The 15978-nt window shown below is 51.2% G+C and overlaps 1 protein-coding gene across 3 annotated transcripts; it reads right to left on the reverse strand.

Annotated features, from left to right (window-relative positions):
- Positions 1-8427: 8427 nt before the first annotated feature.
- Krt14 (keratin 14) lies at positions 8428-12567 on the reverse strand. Of its 3 annotated transcripts, XM_041643902.1 has the most exons (9): positions 12414-12567; positions 12046-12335; positions 10792-10874; positions 10121-10277; positions 9803-9964; positions 9594-9719; positions 9278-9498; positions 9120-9187; positions 8428-8631 (listed from the first exon to the last, which is right to left on the reverse strand). In XM_041643902.1, the coding sequence occupies exons 1-9, from the start codon at positions 12562-12564 to the stop codon at positions 8534-8536; spliced, it is 1356 nt and encodes a 451-aa protein (XP_041499836.1). In that variant the 5' UTR covers positions 12565-12567; the 3' UTR covers positions 8428-8533. The 3 variants fall into 3 exon arrangements, with proteins under 3 accessions (XP_041499836.1, XP_041499834.1, XP_041499835.1); XM_041643900.1 differs by having other exon boundaries at positions 12046-12564; XM_041643901.1 differs by lacking the exon at positions 9803-9964 and having other exon boundaries at positions 9594-9698; positions 12046-12564.
- Between the last annotated feature and the right edge of the window lie 3411 nt (positions 12568-15978).

The following is a 15978-nucleotide window of genomic DNA, read 5'->3' on the forward strand; positions in this document are numbered from 1 at the left end:
GACAGAAAATTCAATAAACACAGCCCTGTTATTGATGGGTGACTTTACTGTAGGAGTATGATGGGCCTGGCCTCTCTGACCTCATGTGTCTGTGTGTGTGTGTGTGTGTGTGTGTGTGCGTGTGTGTGTGTGTGTGTGTGTGTGTGTGAGAGAGAGAGAGAGAGAGAGAGAGAGAGAGAGAGAGAGAGAGAGACGCATGTGTGTACACATGTGTATCTACACATATGAAAGCCAGAGTTGTCACTTCCCACCTTATTTTTGGAGGCGGGGCCTCTCACTAACCCTGGAGTTCACTGATTCATCAAAACCACCAAGCCACAGGGATCCCTCTCTCTCTGCCTCCCCGGTACTGGTATTGCAGTGCACTGTGTGGGATTACACTGCAATGCCCAGCTTTCTACATAGGTACTGGCAATCAAACTCGGGTCTTGTCCTTGCATGACAAGCACCTTGCCCCCTGAACCATCTCCCTAACCTCTGAACTGATGTTTTCATAGAGCCCCACTGTGAGAATAGACTTTCTCTTGGTTGGGTGCCTGCCTTACTCTCAGCCCGGGGGTGGCAGGATACCAGGATGTGACTCTCTCTTACTCTGGATAGAACCTCATGCTTATTCTGGTCACCAGTGCCAAAAAAGATTGTAAAGAGGCTATGGATTCTGCTGCCAGATCACCGGGGCACAGTCCAGACCCTGCTCCCTGGCTTGCTTTCTCATGTTGAGCCTCTGTTCTCGCCTCCAAAACATGATTTGCCCAGGAAAGGAGGCATGAGAAAGGCTCAAGAAAGACCAGACTGCTTCTGATCATTCAACCCCTTCAGTCCCCACACTGCTGCCTTCCCTCGGCCCTGAGAGGTCACTTCAAACAGCCCTTCTTGCTCCTCTCTTGCCCCTTGACCTTTTTTAAAATATTTAAATCAATGTGTGTGTTCTGATGGGGGAAATGCACCTGCTGTGGCACACAAGATGGACGATGACCGTGGAGTGGGTTCTCCTTCACACTCACTCCGGTCCTGAGGTTCAAGCTCAGCCCTCCAGGTTTGTGCAACAAGTGCCTTTCACTCTGAGCCGTCTGGTCAGACCCCTCGACCTCTTGAGATGCCCCTGAGATGATCCTTCTAACATGCGTCTCCTCCGATTTCTCTGCACTCTTAGGACAAGATCCATGCTCCTGGTATTCAAGGCCAGTCCCCAGTCTTTGCATCATTGCCCCGTTTCTCCCTATGTGATGCTACCTGAATGACCCTCAAACTCCTGCAGTTCCTTTCCCACTGAAATATTCGTTCATAGCTGCTCTAGTGAGCAAACCTGTGTGCCTCCTCTTCAAGGAAGCCTCCCTAAGCAAACCTGTGTGCCTCTTCTTCCTGAGCACTCCCCCTCGGAACTCCCCCTTAGTCCGTCCTTTGCCCAGTTCTGGGCTCCGACCTTGTATCTTAGGCCCTCTACCACTAGCTGCACCTCCCCACTGCAGCAAGAATTCCTCCCCTCCCTGACCTCAGCAGGGGCTTCTCTAAGCCTGTACCTGCTCGTCTTGTACATTCCCCAGTGCCCAGACCCCATGCCTGGTCAAAGTAGATCCCAATAAAACAGGATGAAAGAGAAAGAACAGTCATTTTAGATGGATGCCCAGGGCTGGAAGAAAACTGAAAATAGGAAGAAAGTCCACGAAGGTCGACAAGGGCCTGAAGCCTTGGAGGTGTGGCTGAGGGGTTCAAGGCTCTTCCTAGCAAGGGTCTGGAAGAGGGTCTCTGGGTGGTAGGAATGTAAAGAGTAGCAATTGAGAGAAGCTTCTGGGTAGAGCAGTCCGGGTACTGGGGCAGTAGAATTGCAAGTTGGAGACCAGCCTGGTATACATAGCAAGATCCTGTCACAACAGCAAAAACACTGATCACATGATAAGAAGAGCATTTCCTTTTCTATCTGCCATCTCCTGATTCTCAAGGAAAGAAATCATCATCAGCACTACAGTCCCCTTAGCAGCCTCCACACCTGCCAATCATCCTGGCCAATCAAACCAAGCCTACCTTGGCTGAGAACCTGAAGGCAGCATCGGCATCTGGTTAGACATGCCTGCCTCCTTGCCTTCTGTGAACTACAACTGATACTTACTTTCCTCTTTTTCTGTAGTAATATAGAATTTTCTCCACAAATATGCTTGTTAAAGGAAAAGTGAGCTAGTTTACCAAAATGAGTAAAATAATATTTAAATAAGTGGTACAGAACGGGGTTTTTGTTTCTTTGTTTGGTTTGTTTGGTTTTTGTTTTGTTTTTTATTTTATTTATTTTTTTGAAACAGGGTTTCGCTGTAGCCTTTGAAGCCTGTCCTAGAACTGCTCTTGTAGACCAGGCTGACCTCAAATTCACAGAGAGCCGCTTGCCTCTGCCTCCTGAGTGCTGGGATTAAAGGCATGCATCACCACTACCCAGCATAGAATATGTTAACAAAAACAGACAAGTGGGTAGAAATGAATGTTCATAGCATTTTTTTTTGCAAGTTTAACATACAAGAAACTCTTAGACCGAGGCTAGAGTCTGATCACTGTCCCTACTTCTTGATGGTTCTAACCTCTGCTACACTCCTGCCAGGCTCCCCTGGAAACACCCAAGACCTGTCCCCCATGCCATCCAAGCCCAGACCCACTCCTTTCTCCCAGCTTTGCCACAGGCATCACCAGTCTCAGAACTTCAGCTGGCGGAAGACAGGTTGGGCCAAGTTGGGGTAGGCAGCTTCAGAGAGAACAGCCCTTCTGTGACTCTAGACTTAGCAAATGCATTCTGTTACGTTTGGTTTGGCTTGGCTCGGTTTTGTTGTAGGGTCTAATATTGTAGCTGACCTTGAGTTCATGATTCTCATGCTTCAGACTCTGAAGGTCTGGGATTACCAGCATCTACTTGCTTTGCCCTGAAGGTTACACCTATCTGGACTATCCTCTGCCTGAATCTAGAATCCCTAAGCATCCCCTCCAATCTGAGTTTCTGCAGCACCTGGATCATCTCTGTATGTGGCTCCAATGTCTCTACCCCTGAGATGGGGTCCTCCCCACTGAGCCTCAGGCTGGGCCACCATTGGTCTCACTCTCCTTACCCTTGTGACCTCGACCTCAGTGTCCCCATGCGAAGCCCTCTCTTGCTGAGTTGCCAGGAACACACATACATTGCGAGATGGAGGGATCCCAGTATGAAAACCCAGTTGTCCATGTGTGTATGCATTCTCTCCCCTCCACCCTCCTCCCCTCATTCTCTCTCCTTCCTATTCTCCCTCCTCCCACTGCCTACCCCCATCTACCTCCTCCCCACATCCTCCTTCCTTCCCATCCTTTCTCCTTCCTGTTTTCCTTCCCCTCACATCTGGATCTGCTTCCAACCCAAAGAGGAGCCAACCATGCTTGGTAACTCCTGTGAACCAGACATACATTGGTACTACATTTTTGCACCGTCTGCCTGGCACGGGAAAGGTTGTCCCAAGGATGAGGAAGTTAACCATCCCGGACCGAGTGAGAGATCTCTTCCTGGCTGTGCAACATGACTCATTCTTTTACCCTCTTGGGGCTCAGGGTCTGCCTTCTGGATCCTACTTCCCACTCCTCCTGGCAATGAACAAGGACTAGATCTCATGTAGCTCAGGGTACCCTACTCCAGGTGGCCATTAAAAAAAAAAAAGTCTGTCTCTATAGTTCATGTCCAGACGGCAGCTAATATTGGAAAATTCAAACACATCTTGGGACATTGTCCTGACAGTTGAATGGCTCTAAGTATGTTTTTTTTTTCCTTGCTCCTGGACCATCTGGATAACCTGCATTCAACCCTCTTGCTTACAATTTGTTCATCCCTTTAGTCAATTGGGCCCCCACACCAGCCTCCCAAATACAGTTCCTGCCCTCGGAGCACAGATGGAGCTGAATAAAAGGACTTTGAAGACCAAAGAGACAGAGAAAGGAACCCTAAATGGATTCTACCTTCAGGTCTCAGGGAAGCGGGTCCCTCCTAAGGGTATGGGGACTTAAGAGGAGACAAGGCCAGCCTGGCTCTGGCTACAGACACCTCCTGCTTGCCTGTATCCAGCCACCCAGACCTTCTGGTCCCACGTGCTCCCCACCACCGTGTGTCCCTGAGCTCAGGTGGGGCCAGAAGGTCCTGAGTCATCATGAGGCTGGATGCTGGCTGAAGGAACATAAGCGTGACTCACGGCTGCTGTCCTGGCTCACAGGCCCACCCCTCCATGAACCACCTATGCATGTGGACACTTGGGATGATACACAGCTGGAGGTGCCTGCATGTATCTGTCAACAAAGATTCGTTTTTGCTGAATAGTCACCTGCCATCACCCCACCTACTCAGACCCCGCCAGACTGAGGTGCCCGGAGTCTAAACCTGGAGTCTTCCATCTATTTAAGGAACATTGCTTCCCCTCACCCCTAAATCAGCTTCCCCGTGGTAAGTTTTGGGTGTATCTTTCCTTGAGTACCTACCAGGTTCTACACATTGCACTAAGAGCTGAGGATAAAATGATGAAGGAGCCCCCAGCAGTAAGGCACCTGCCCCACAAGCACAAGAACCTGAGTTCAAATCCCAGGAAAAAAAAAGCTACATTTGGCAGTGTACATCTGTGTCTCCAGTGTTGGGGATGCAGAGGCAAGGGGATTCCTAGCCAAACGGGCTAGACTTGAGAGAGACATTGTTTTTAAAAGTGAGTGGGGAGCCACTGAGGAAGAAGCCCAACCTTAGCCTCTGGCCTACACATCCATACACATGAAGGTGCACCCTCACACACATGTGTACATACATGTGAATACATACATCACACACATACACACACACACACACACACACACACACACACACACATACCAGTGATAAGCAAGCTTTATCTCCTGAAGCAGCTATGGGACAAAGCAGACTCCCCCAGTAAATATAAAACTCACAGGTGAAGCAAATGTTCTTGGTTGCCAACTGGGAAGCATACAGTAAAGCCTGCCACATGGTCAGAGAGATCAGGGGCAGTTATCTGAGAGACGCCTGAGTGAGGGGTAAACAGAGACCAAACAAGAAGAAGAGATGAAAGTCACCCTGAGAGAGGGACCAAATGCCCTAGTGTGGTAAAGTGATCGCAACTCAGCGTGGCTAAAGGGCATAAGCTTCGTCAAGGAAAGGATTTTGGAAGAGGAAACTGATTACAACTTCATGTGAGGCTTAGATGAGCTACTGGGATGGGCCCAACACACTCTAAAATGCTATCCTGACTCCCAGTGACAATGGGCATACTTCTGCCCTTCCTCTTGGACCATATGGATGGCTTGGGTCTCGATCATCAGGTCATCCTTTCGGTCTACCGGGTCACCACTTCAGATCAAGAGCCTGTGCCAAGTAGGTGTTGCTGAGGACACATAGTCCCTCCCTCAGGAACCTGAAGGCTGGATGTAGCCAGGTTCAAACTATATGGCTTGGAGCCGGGTGATCTCCCTTAGAAGAGAGGATAGGAGAGATCATCTCCATCTGCCTAGCAAAGCTCCATTCTGTGTTCAGAGTAGGCGGAGAAAGTAGCTCCTCCCAAATTACGTTAGAGGGGCGTGGCACTACAGCCCATATCCGGCTAGCCCCAGGACTCTGAGAAGCAACTTTCTTGCTTCCACTAGGCGGTGCTATCGAGTCACTTTTCTGGTCGGCTTCACTGGTGGGAACAGAGCCCAGGTCTCCAGTGGGTGCTGGAGCCTTTTAGACCTGTGAAGAAGAGCTAGTCACCAGTAGAAATCATTTGTCAGCTCTACTGAATGTGGTGGTGGAAATCGGGAGAGGAGGGTGTCCGTGTGAGACCCCGGAACTGCTGTGATGCCTGCCCATTGCTTAACCATCCCCCAGTTCCCAATCTGAGCTTGCATTGCTTATAGCCAAGTGGCCTCAAGCAAGTCTGCCTTTTCCCTGTGTTCCTTCCGAACATCAGTGGCAGCAATCCAAACAAGGACAAAGGGTTTCACACCGCACGGTAGAACCTAAGGAACTCATACATCCATATTCCTGTAAAGCGGGTTCCTTCGGAGGATAAACTCAAATATCACAGGGAGGGTAATGACTAGAGACCCACAAGCCATCCATAGCATTCTGGCTTCCATCTCCACTAGTGAATGCGTGTGTGTGTGTGTGTGTGTGTGTGTGTGTGTTGTTCTCTACCCAGCCCACATGACCCTTCAAGGGTGAACCACCTCCTCTATTCTGTGTCACACTTGACAGGAAACTCTGTCCTGATATCTTGGGGCTCAACATCCATTTAGATCTCATGAAGCCCCTTTCCACGTGGTTCCCACCATCCAAGGGCCTGAGAACCGTCCTTTCCCCATCTCTGAAACAGCTCTCTCGCCTTTCCTCCTCCCTAAGGTACCAATCCTGAAGCTCCAGGATGCACACTTTCAGATGAGACACACCCCAGCTCAGCCCTGCAGGGATCCAAGACTCAGACCAAAAGTTATCAGAAGCTTCATTCACAGGCCAATTGTGACTTGCCTGGTATTTGTAGGTAAGGACAACAGACGCCAACAACCCTTCATTCCTTTTCTTAATAATGCCTCCTCTTGAACTACCACGGGCAGAACACTATACACCATGCTCAGCTCATTGGCTCCATAAAAACATTTAATTCATTAGCACTGTGTAGCGCTGTGTAGTGAAGGTTTTTGTTCTCCATCTTACGGAAAAGGAATGCAGATTCAGTATCCTGACCCGATTCTCCAGGCTGGTGGGAACCCAGGATTCAAGCATAGGATTATCAAGTCTAAGGTTTTTCCTCCCTCGTCCATGATGTCTTTTGTCATCCCCACCCCCACGTTCAACTCTACCCAGCCAGATGAACAAGCTATTGAAATGGATATAGAGCTGGTGACTCTTTCCCTAGCCGGGAGCAGTGAGCCCTCCCCACCCCTGGTATCTCTGTCACGTACCCAGATGATGCTCCTCCCTCTCCTACTCCTCAGTCAGCCATAAAAGAAAGCAAAAGTCGCTCATCTACCAAGGGGAGGCTCTTCACCACGGAGCCGTGTCTGGTCTTAAACTCACAGTGGTCCTTTTGGATGCACCTTCCTGTGCCGGGTTGCATGTGTGACCCATCAGACTCAAGTCAGCTGGAGCGTAAAGTGTACTTACTCCTTAGATTTGTATGTCAACCACAAGATACAGGGTCCATCCTTCTTATTGTACAATGAGGAAACTGAGAGCCAGGCTCCCCAAAGTCACTAATCCAGAGCAGGGCTAAGGTTAGAAACCAGCTGGAAGCCTCTGGAAATGCCCTTGTCATGAATGGTACCCAGCATGCTAACACAGCTGTGCCTTGAGCCCACGCACTCTAGGCACTATGCTGAACAATGTTTTTACCGGTTGTGCATCCCCAAAACCAGGAGACAGGACTATCATCATCCCCATTTTACAGACATAGAAACTGAGGCTGGGAGAGGGTCATCAATTTCCTCTAAATCAGTAGTTCTCAACCTGTGAGTCAAGACTTCTACGGGGGTTAACTGACCCTTCCACAAGGGTCACATATCAGATATCTGCAATTCATAACAGTAGCAAAATTATAATTATGAGAATAACTTTATGGTTGGGGGTCACCTCACCATAAGGAACTACCTGAAAGAGTCGCAGCATTAGGAAGGCTGAGAACCACCTCTCTAAACTGAATAAGAATAGACTCAATTCTAGACAGTCTCAGATCAGGGAGCTAAGACCACCAACAAAGCATGAGCCCTTATCTTGGATTCAGAGTTTTAGGGGACTAGCGAACGCCTTAGTATTGCACACAAAAATGTCTACTTATTTGGAGACAGGATATACAAAGAAAAGTTGTAGATAACAATACAGAGTTATTTTAAAGGATCACAAAATCATTAAGAATCCTTAACCTAAGGCCAGTAAGATGGCTCAGCAAGGGAGAAGTACTACATAAGTTCAATCCCCGAACCCACCATGGAAGGAGAGAGTCAACTCCACAAAGTTTTCCTCCAGCCTCCTCAAACACATACTACACTGCGCACATGCACTCACACACATACCGTGACCACACAGTGATGACGGTGACAATAATAAGCTTATCATTTTATTGTAAAGACCCTTCACCTAGTGTACTGTCTGGCACCTAAAGGCATTCCACATCTGGTAAATACATGGACAATTGAATGAATGGAGAAATACGCCTCTGCCCTAAGAGATCTCATGACCTGGCACACACAGCCATCTATATCTTCTGATGGTGAGAGCCAGCCTGGGACCTGAGCCAAGCCCGCCCCCAGGGTCCTTTCTCCCAGTCCCAGAGGCCAGAGCCAGGTGCTCGCCTGAGCTCCAAGGCAACGCTTCCCACATTTCTCCCACCCCTACTTCTGACAATGACCAGGGAGACAGTGATTGTGCAACTCAGAGAAAGAAACTTTATTGATTGCCAGCAGGGACGCAGGTCAAGTAAAGGGCGAAGTGCGTGGGGACAGTAGAGGGGCTCTTTCAGCAGTATCTGCGTCCACACAGGAGCCTCCTACGCCTGAGTTGTGCTTAGCAGCCTTAGTTCTTGGTACGCAGGACCTGCTCATGGCTGGAGACCACCTTGCCATCGTGCACATCCATGACCTTGGTGCGGATCTGGCGGTTGGTGGAGGTCACTGGGGAATGCGAGAGAGAAGGCGTTAGTGGAGGTGGACAGGAGTGTTCTGAAGCCAAGAAGCTGAGGAGTGAACTGTCTCCTGATGCCCTCTGTCCTGATTGCCACCTCACACACTGCTGCTAGGGCACCTTGTTGTCATGAACAGTCTGTGTCCTCAGACTGGAGCACTCAACTGGTGCTGTTCAACTAAATCCAAACGCATTAGAAGGTCCAACTAAACCCAAATGCATTAGATGGGCTATGTAGGGTGCTGTCCGTGGTGCTGATTTCCATTACTGCCGTCTACCCAGACACCCATTCGAGGAACAAGTTGAAGGTCACCAGTCCTCTCCGCGAAATTGCTGTTTCTATCTGAAGAGACTCATAGGAGATACTGAGTAAGAACACTTAGCTCAACCCCCAAGAAGGTCTTAATCTAGGTCCTAGATCTGCTGGAAGATCTGAAGGTATTTGAGAGCTCAGGCATGACGGGAAGGAAAGTCTTACCGTCTCTGGATGACTGAGAACCAGAGGAGAACTGGGAGGATGAGGAGAACTGGGTGGATGAGGAGAGGCTGCAAAGACAGAATAGGGCACGGCGTGAGACATACGGGGGACATTTGTGAAGAGAAGGGGCATGGACTAGAGGGTGACCAGAGACTCACTGGGCATCCTCGCCCTCCAGCAGGCGACGGTAAGTGGCGATCTCCTGCTCCAGGCGTGTCTTCACATCCAGCAGGATCTTGTACTCCTGATTCTGCTGCTCCATCTCGCAGCGCAGCTGAGCCAGCTGCTCCTCCACGCTGCTGATCATTTCCTGAATCTGGGACAGTTGCATGCAGTAACGGCCTTTGGTCTCCTCCAGGTTATTCTCCAGGGATGCTTTCTGTGAAAGAGAGAAATGGGGTGGTGGATTATTGAGAATGGCCATGCCCCTTCAGGAAGTCCAAGGCCAACCAATGCACGCAGCTGCATTCCTACCATGCTGAGCTGGGACTGCAGCTCGATCTCCAGGTTCTGCATGGTGCGTCGGAGCTCAGAGATCTCGCTCTTGCCGCTCTGCACCAGCTCGCTGTTGGTGGCCACCTCACGGTTCAGTTCCTCTGTCTGTGAAAAAGAGAACACTGTTCACACCAGGAAATCCTGGAAGTCATATGGTCTATACAGCTTCCTCTCCAACTGGCACCCACCTTGGTGAAGAACCATTCCTCGGCATCCTTTCGGTTCTTCTCCGCCATCTTCTCATACTGGTCACGCATCTCATTCAGGATGCGGCTCAGGTCCACACCGGGTGCCGCGTCCATCTCCACGTTGACGTCTCCACCCACCTGGCCTCTCATGGAGGCCATCTCCTGCAGAGGCAGAAAAGGTCCCATAGTCAGAAGCCTAACAGCTGACAGGGCTTTCTAACGAGAGGTGGTCCTGTCCTGAACACTGCTTCCCCACCTGCCATTCTATTGCTTCTCTCCATTCACCCTTTTAGGCTGGCTTTTCTGTTTGGCTCTCACCTCCTCGTGGTTCTTCTTCAGGTAGGCCAGCTCTTCCTTGAGACTCTCAATCTGCATCTCCAGGTCAGCTCTGGCCAGGGTCAGCTCATCCAGCACTCGGCGCAGGCCATTGATATCGGCCTCCACACTCATGCGCAGGTTCAGCTCTGTCTCATACCTAGAATGATCCGAGAGAAAAAGGAATGAGCTATCCATCCCAGCCACACTGGAAGCTTTGTTCTCTTCCTGTGGGTATTATTCCCAGGGTTGGCACCCAGGGCTGTTGTGGAGAGCCAGTATTAGACACAGTGCCCATTGATTGCTTAGGTCTGAACATTCCTAGGGTCCAGGGAATAAAAATCACCAGGAGGCATTCATCTGAAAGACGCACTTCCAGCTGCAGTCAATAAGACCCAAGGCCTCCAAATATGACAGCCTACTGCATTTTAAGGGCAGGTGAAGGGGGTGTGGAGCACCTCTCCCTAAAATGATAGCTCTTACACCTGGCTGTGGATCAGAATCACCTATGTTACAAATAACTGAACTCCCAGGGTGGAGCCCAACAGTCTTGTATTTTTACAAGCACCCCAAGGGGTTCTCCTGGCACAATTCAATGCTGGTAGAAAGCACGGCTCCAAAATGCCCCACCCTACAGACACTGGAAGCTCTGAGCCACCACACTAAAAACTCACTTGGTGCGGAAGTCATCAGCGGCCAGCCGGGCATTGTCGATCTGCAGGAGGACATTGGCATTGTCCACAGTGGCTGCAAGGATCTGTAGAATGGAAAGGCCATGGGTCAATTGTTAAACAGATCTAGGCAGATGTCACTGCAGCCTGCGCTGGCCCTTCTCTCTTGCCCTTGCTTGAGTTCTGTTCTTCTCATCCCATGAGTTTTTCTTCACCACAGCAGCCTGAGAGACAACCCCGCATAGTCATTTTCAACCCAGAACTTCAACTCCTGGTCAACAGACTCGAAAGCTGGAAAGTTCAGGTCTTATTGCTATCACTCGCCTGTAAAACCTAAGATGGGTCTTGGCGTTCCAAAGCCCCCCTAGGGCTCACTAAACACCCTCCATCTTCCAGAGCCTCCTCTCCATACAGAGCAGCCCTATCGGCCGTCTGCACACACACACACAAACACACACACACACACACACACATTCCTTTCTAAGCCCAAGGGGCATGAACCTCAGGTGGGACTTTCCCAAGAGACAAAACCCAACTTGCCCAGGGGATTAGAAAAAAAGGAAACCAGAGAAGAAAAGAAGACAGATGGATCCATAAGCCTGGCTGGGGTTCCTGCCAGAGACTTGTCTAATTTCCGGAATTTATGTGAGACACTAGAGCCAAGTTTAACAGGAGGGGGAAGAAGGGTTCTGAAGCACAACCCCACCAGGATGTCTCTGGTTCCAGGGTAAATATATGGGTCACGATTAGCTGTGGCTGTGGGTTTTCTATGTCTGCCTGGCTATAGAGAAAGACCAGCCAATGTTCATGGGTGGCGGCAACCTCGGCCCAGACTAACGAGCTAATGAGGGGTTTGGGTGTCTAGCTTGGTGGGTCCCGTTACAGCCTCCCTCCTCCCTTCTGCTGGAGATAACCGCCTTCTATAGTAGAAGGCGGGCCCCTGGCGCTCTAGTCTCTGCTCTGCCCCTCCTCTGTGTGATCTTTAGCAAGTCACAGCCCTCTCAACAGTCCAACTTCTTCCTCTGCAAAATGTTAAGGGCTGGAACCATTGGTCTCATGGGAGCTAAAAATGGGAGCTTAGAAAAACGTTGGAAAAGGCAGGAAGGGACACCATCTTCTCACTGACCACACTAACGGGGATGTGCAGGACCTCAGAGAGGGATCTGGGACTGGAAGCTGTCCTGTCTAGGAGTCTAAGGATGATCTGAAGCACTGGAGGAAACTTGAATTGCAGGTCCTGCTGCCCAGTTGACCCACCTTGCTCTTCAGGTCCTCGATGGTCTTGAAGAAGGGGCTGTAGTCTTTGATCTCAGCAGGCCGCTGCCTCTGGTACCAGTCACGGATCTTCACCTCCAGGTCAGTGTTGGCCTCCTCCAGGGCACGCACCTTGTCCAGGTAGCTGGCCAGACGGTCATTGAGGTTCTGCATGGTCACTTTCTCACTGCCCACCAAGAGACCATCACCACCGCCAAAACCACCACCAAGGCCACCACCGAAGCCACCACCAAAGCCACCACCGAAACCACCACCAAAACCACTACCAAGGCCTCCCCCAAAGCTGCTGCTGCTGCTGAAGCCCCCACCATAGCTGCTTCCCATGCCACAGGCTCCCCCAGAGGAGAAGCGAGAGGAGCTGACTGTCAGGCCCCCATAGGTGCTGGGAGCCCGGCAGGATCCTCCAGTCAGGACGGAGGAGATGCGGCTAGAGCCACCACCGATGCCACAGGAGCCTTTCATGGAGCTGGAGGAGGTGAACTGGCGGCTGCAGGTGGTCATGTTGTCGAGGAAGGTGAGAGAGCGAGCAAGTCAGAGAGCGGAGAGAGGAGAATGCTGCTCAGGTACGTTAGAAATGGATGACAGGGCTTTATAGTCATGAGTAGGGGGCGGGCCTGGCGTTTTCCATTCCCCTTGGCTTTCATCACTCACGGGCTAGCGCCAACTCCCCATCAGATCCCTCCTCTCCTCCGCCTCATCATGTCTGTCATATTTTACTGGAAACTCATTGTTTGAAGTGTTTTGGGCTTTCTCGTCCCGCCAGGCATGATTCATCAGGGGAGGGGTGGGCCTGCAGGCTATACTTTCCCATGAGGCCCTGGGAGTCACAGCACTCAGGAACCCACACTCTGGGCTCAGGTAGGATGACAGAGTAGGGCCTTACCACACGGTAAACCTGCTGACCCGTCAGTTCCCAGTAAATGGGGTGGGGGTCCTTTACTACATGTGGAGGAAGCCCACCATAGCCGGAAGTGGGGATTTAGCTGCAGGTACTCCAGCATGGCCACCCTCAGCACTACCTGCTAAGGACTAGTCATCCTTAAGAGGTTCTCACAGCCTCAGCCATCCAGGTGGCTCAGACTCGAGACAGTTCCCCTCAGTCCTGGGTACAGACCCTAATATCCACTGCACACCTGCACAAAGACCTGTGACATTAGCTACTCAGTCACCAAAGGTCTCACAGACACAGCCAAAGACATTGAGAAAGAGCCCGGACATGATGCTTCTCGGAGCCTCAGTTTGCTCTTCTGAAAAATGGGAGCAAAAGACACCCACCCACTGCTTCTACTACAGACAGCTCTAGAAGTCTAACGGGACAATGATGTTGAAGACTTTTGTCACCTTTGTGTGGCATGGAGTCTGGCCAGAGGGTTAGAGCGTATTTTGGTCTCAAAGTATGTGAGGCTACATACATGCCTGGGAGAAGCCAAACTTTTTTGTTTCCAGCCCCAGATATCCCCCTCAGATGTCAGGATAGCTGAGGTGAGAGACAGACAATCGACTCAGTCGCCCGCACTTGCTCCCCCATGGACTTCACCCAAGACATGTATCAAGGAGGAATTCAGGCACCTGGAAATGAGGCCGGACTGAGCCAAGGGCATGGCCAAAGTGGACATGAGGGTTCCCTGACTCCTGAGTTCCTGAGGGCCAGCAGACATCAGCTAATTCTGCTTCAGAGGTTTGTATATCCAGCTTCAGTTATCCCGTATCGAACATGGTTGAGAAACTCCCAGAACACCCACTTCCTGCCCCCACACCCTCCTGCCAGCCCCTCAGTCCCATGGACCCCAGCAGGCATGTTGGGAGGAATGTGGTCGTGTCTGGGACTGCCTGGCATGTCCTATCTTCCCAGACAGGCCCCAACAGCCCCTGCTGAGGCTCTTACACTCGTGTCAATATCATCTACTCCCAGAAGGGAAGCAGCGCCTCAGACAGCCAACCCCCCCTGACCCTGCCCGCCACCAAAGCAGAAGTCAACACCCTCCCCACCACAGGGCTTAAGAGCTCAGGAGACAATGCTAAGGCAGGCTATTGAGGCTGAGGGCTCCCCCAAATCTGCCGCTCTAAGGACTAGCGAGGATATGAGTAACCTGCGGCCCCACCCGGCTCCACCCACCCTTGACAGACACTTCTAATCTCCTTCCAGAGAATATTCTCCACAAGCCTGACCCAGCCCTTCAATTTCCCCAGCATGAGGCAAAGGGGATTTGGACTGAGGAACAGATACTTCTATTAGAAACTGTTGCTGTCGAGTTGGGTAAGAGGTAGGGGGTCTCCTTCCTAGAGAAAAAGGCAGAATTTAGGGAGATCCATGAAGAAGAGCTGGGTGCGGAGTCCAACCCCAGCTTCGTTAGTGACCTAACACCCTAGACCAAGAAAAGCCCTGTGTCCCCTGTCAGTTGGTGGGACCCCAAGGAGCCTCCCTCCCAGTGCTCCTCTGCCACCACCCTACCTCTCCCCCTCCTCTTCTTCCTCTGCCCTCTACTCCTCCAGTTCCTCCTCCTCTGATCTTCATCTTTACCCTGCACTTCCTCCCCTCCCACCCTGCTCCTCCATCTTATACAAGGGGAACACAAACATAAAGATACAAGGGAATAAATGTCAGATAAACACACACAGTCTAAGGGAAGACCCTTGCTAGGCCTCCCCCCACCCCCGCGCCGACTCTGGTCCCCCAGGTAAAATGCAGCAAGGTCAGCAGACACAGACCCCACAGCCAAGGAGCTGACTAAGGCCCAGCCAGCTGGGGAATAGGAAGGTGACAGCACTCTCCCATCCCCATGGTGCTGACGGTAACATTTTCAGGACATGCATTCTCTGAGGCATCGAAGGTTAATGAGTTAGAATGGGTATCAGATAGGCACCTCTGCCTCCTGAGACCTGGCGGACCCCTACCTCCTAGAAGCATGTTCTGTGTGAGCACCATATCTGCCCCTCCCTCCAGTCTGCCCCGGGAACAGGGAAGAAAGGAGGGGCCTGGGCAGTCAGCACTATGTGGTTAGTGAGTCTCCTACACTTCCCTGAGGTGGGGAGACCCATGCCAATCTAAACAGGTGAAAGGACTGGGCCAGGCAACCCCCACACTGCCTCATTGTGTGCTGAGGCCAGGGTGGAGCTAAGGGGTTGCATCTTCAGGGAGGAGGAGTCGGGGCTGTGGAGAGAGGCATGAGCCTTGCCCCAGGAGCCCACAGTATAGTTGGAGAGATAGGGGAAGAGACTGTCTCTGCCCTTGGAAGTCTTGGGCCTGTAAGAAAAAGAAAAGGCCTTTCAAGGTGCAGGCCTGAGAGAACTAAGGACGGCCTGCCTCTCATGAGTGCCTGTCCCAAGTCCTCACAGATTCAGCAGCTTCAACAATGCAAGCCTATTCCCCCAGGTCTGGAAGCCAAGTAACCCCAGAGAAGATGGAGGGGCCACACTACCTCTATGATCTAGGGAAGGATCCTTCCAGTCAGTCCTCCACCAGCTTCTGGTTTCTCCTGGAGTCCCTGGGTTTGTGGCAACAAAACTCCAATCTCTCCTTTTCTCTCCCCACAGCCTTACTGCGCACCTGATCATCTTGATCTGTCTCTTATGGTGTGCTTATTGGATCTAGCGCCCCCCTCGTCCAGTGTGACGTCATCTCAGTCCTTACCTTATCTGTCCCTCAGAGATCCTACTTTGGAAGTAGCCTTGACTTTGGAAGGGCACTACATAAACACTATGTAAACCCTCTCCACCGTGTTAGCAGACTGAGTGCTGGTAGCCAGCTGTGGAGGAGGCAGGGGAAACTTGGGGAGATAATTATAAGAGGTGGGTGGAGCCAGTCTGGAGGTTTCTGGAGAAAGCAGCTTTGTTCGAGTTAGAGTGCTGGGGCCAGGCCAGCAGGGAGACCAGGCTTCTCAGCACTCCTAGAGACTTTCACTACCTGCCCCCACC

Source organism: Microtus oregoni, unplaced genomic scaffold, assembly GCF_018167655.1.
Source record: "Microtus oregoni isolate MIOR12 unplaced genomic scaffold, Mior012 000091F_ref0000469, whole genome shotgun sequence".
Taxonomy (NCBI): domain Eukaryota; kingdom Metazoa; phylum Chordata; class Mammalia; order Rodentia; family Cricetidae; genus Microtus; species Microtus oregoni.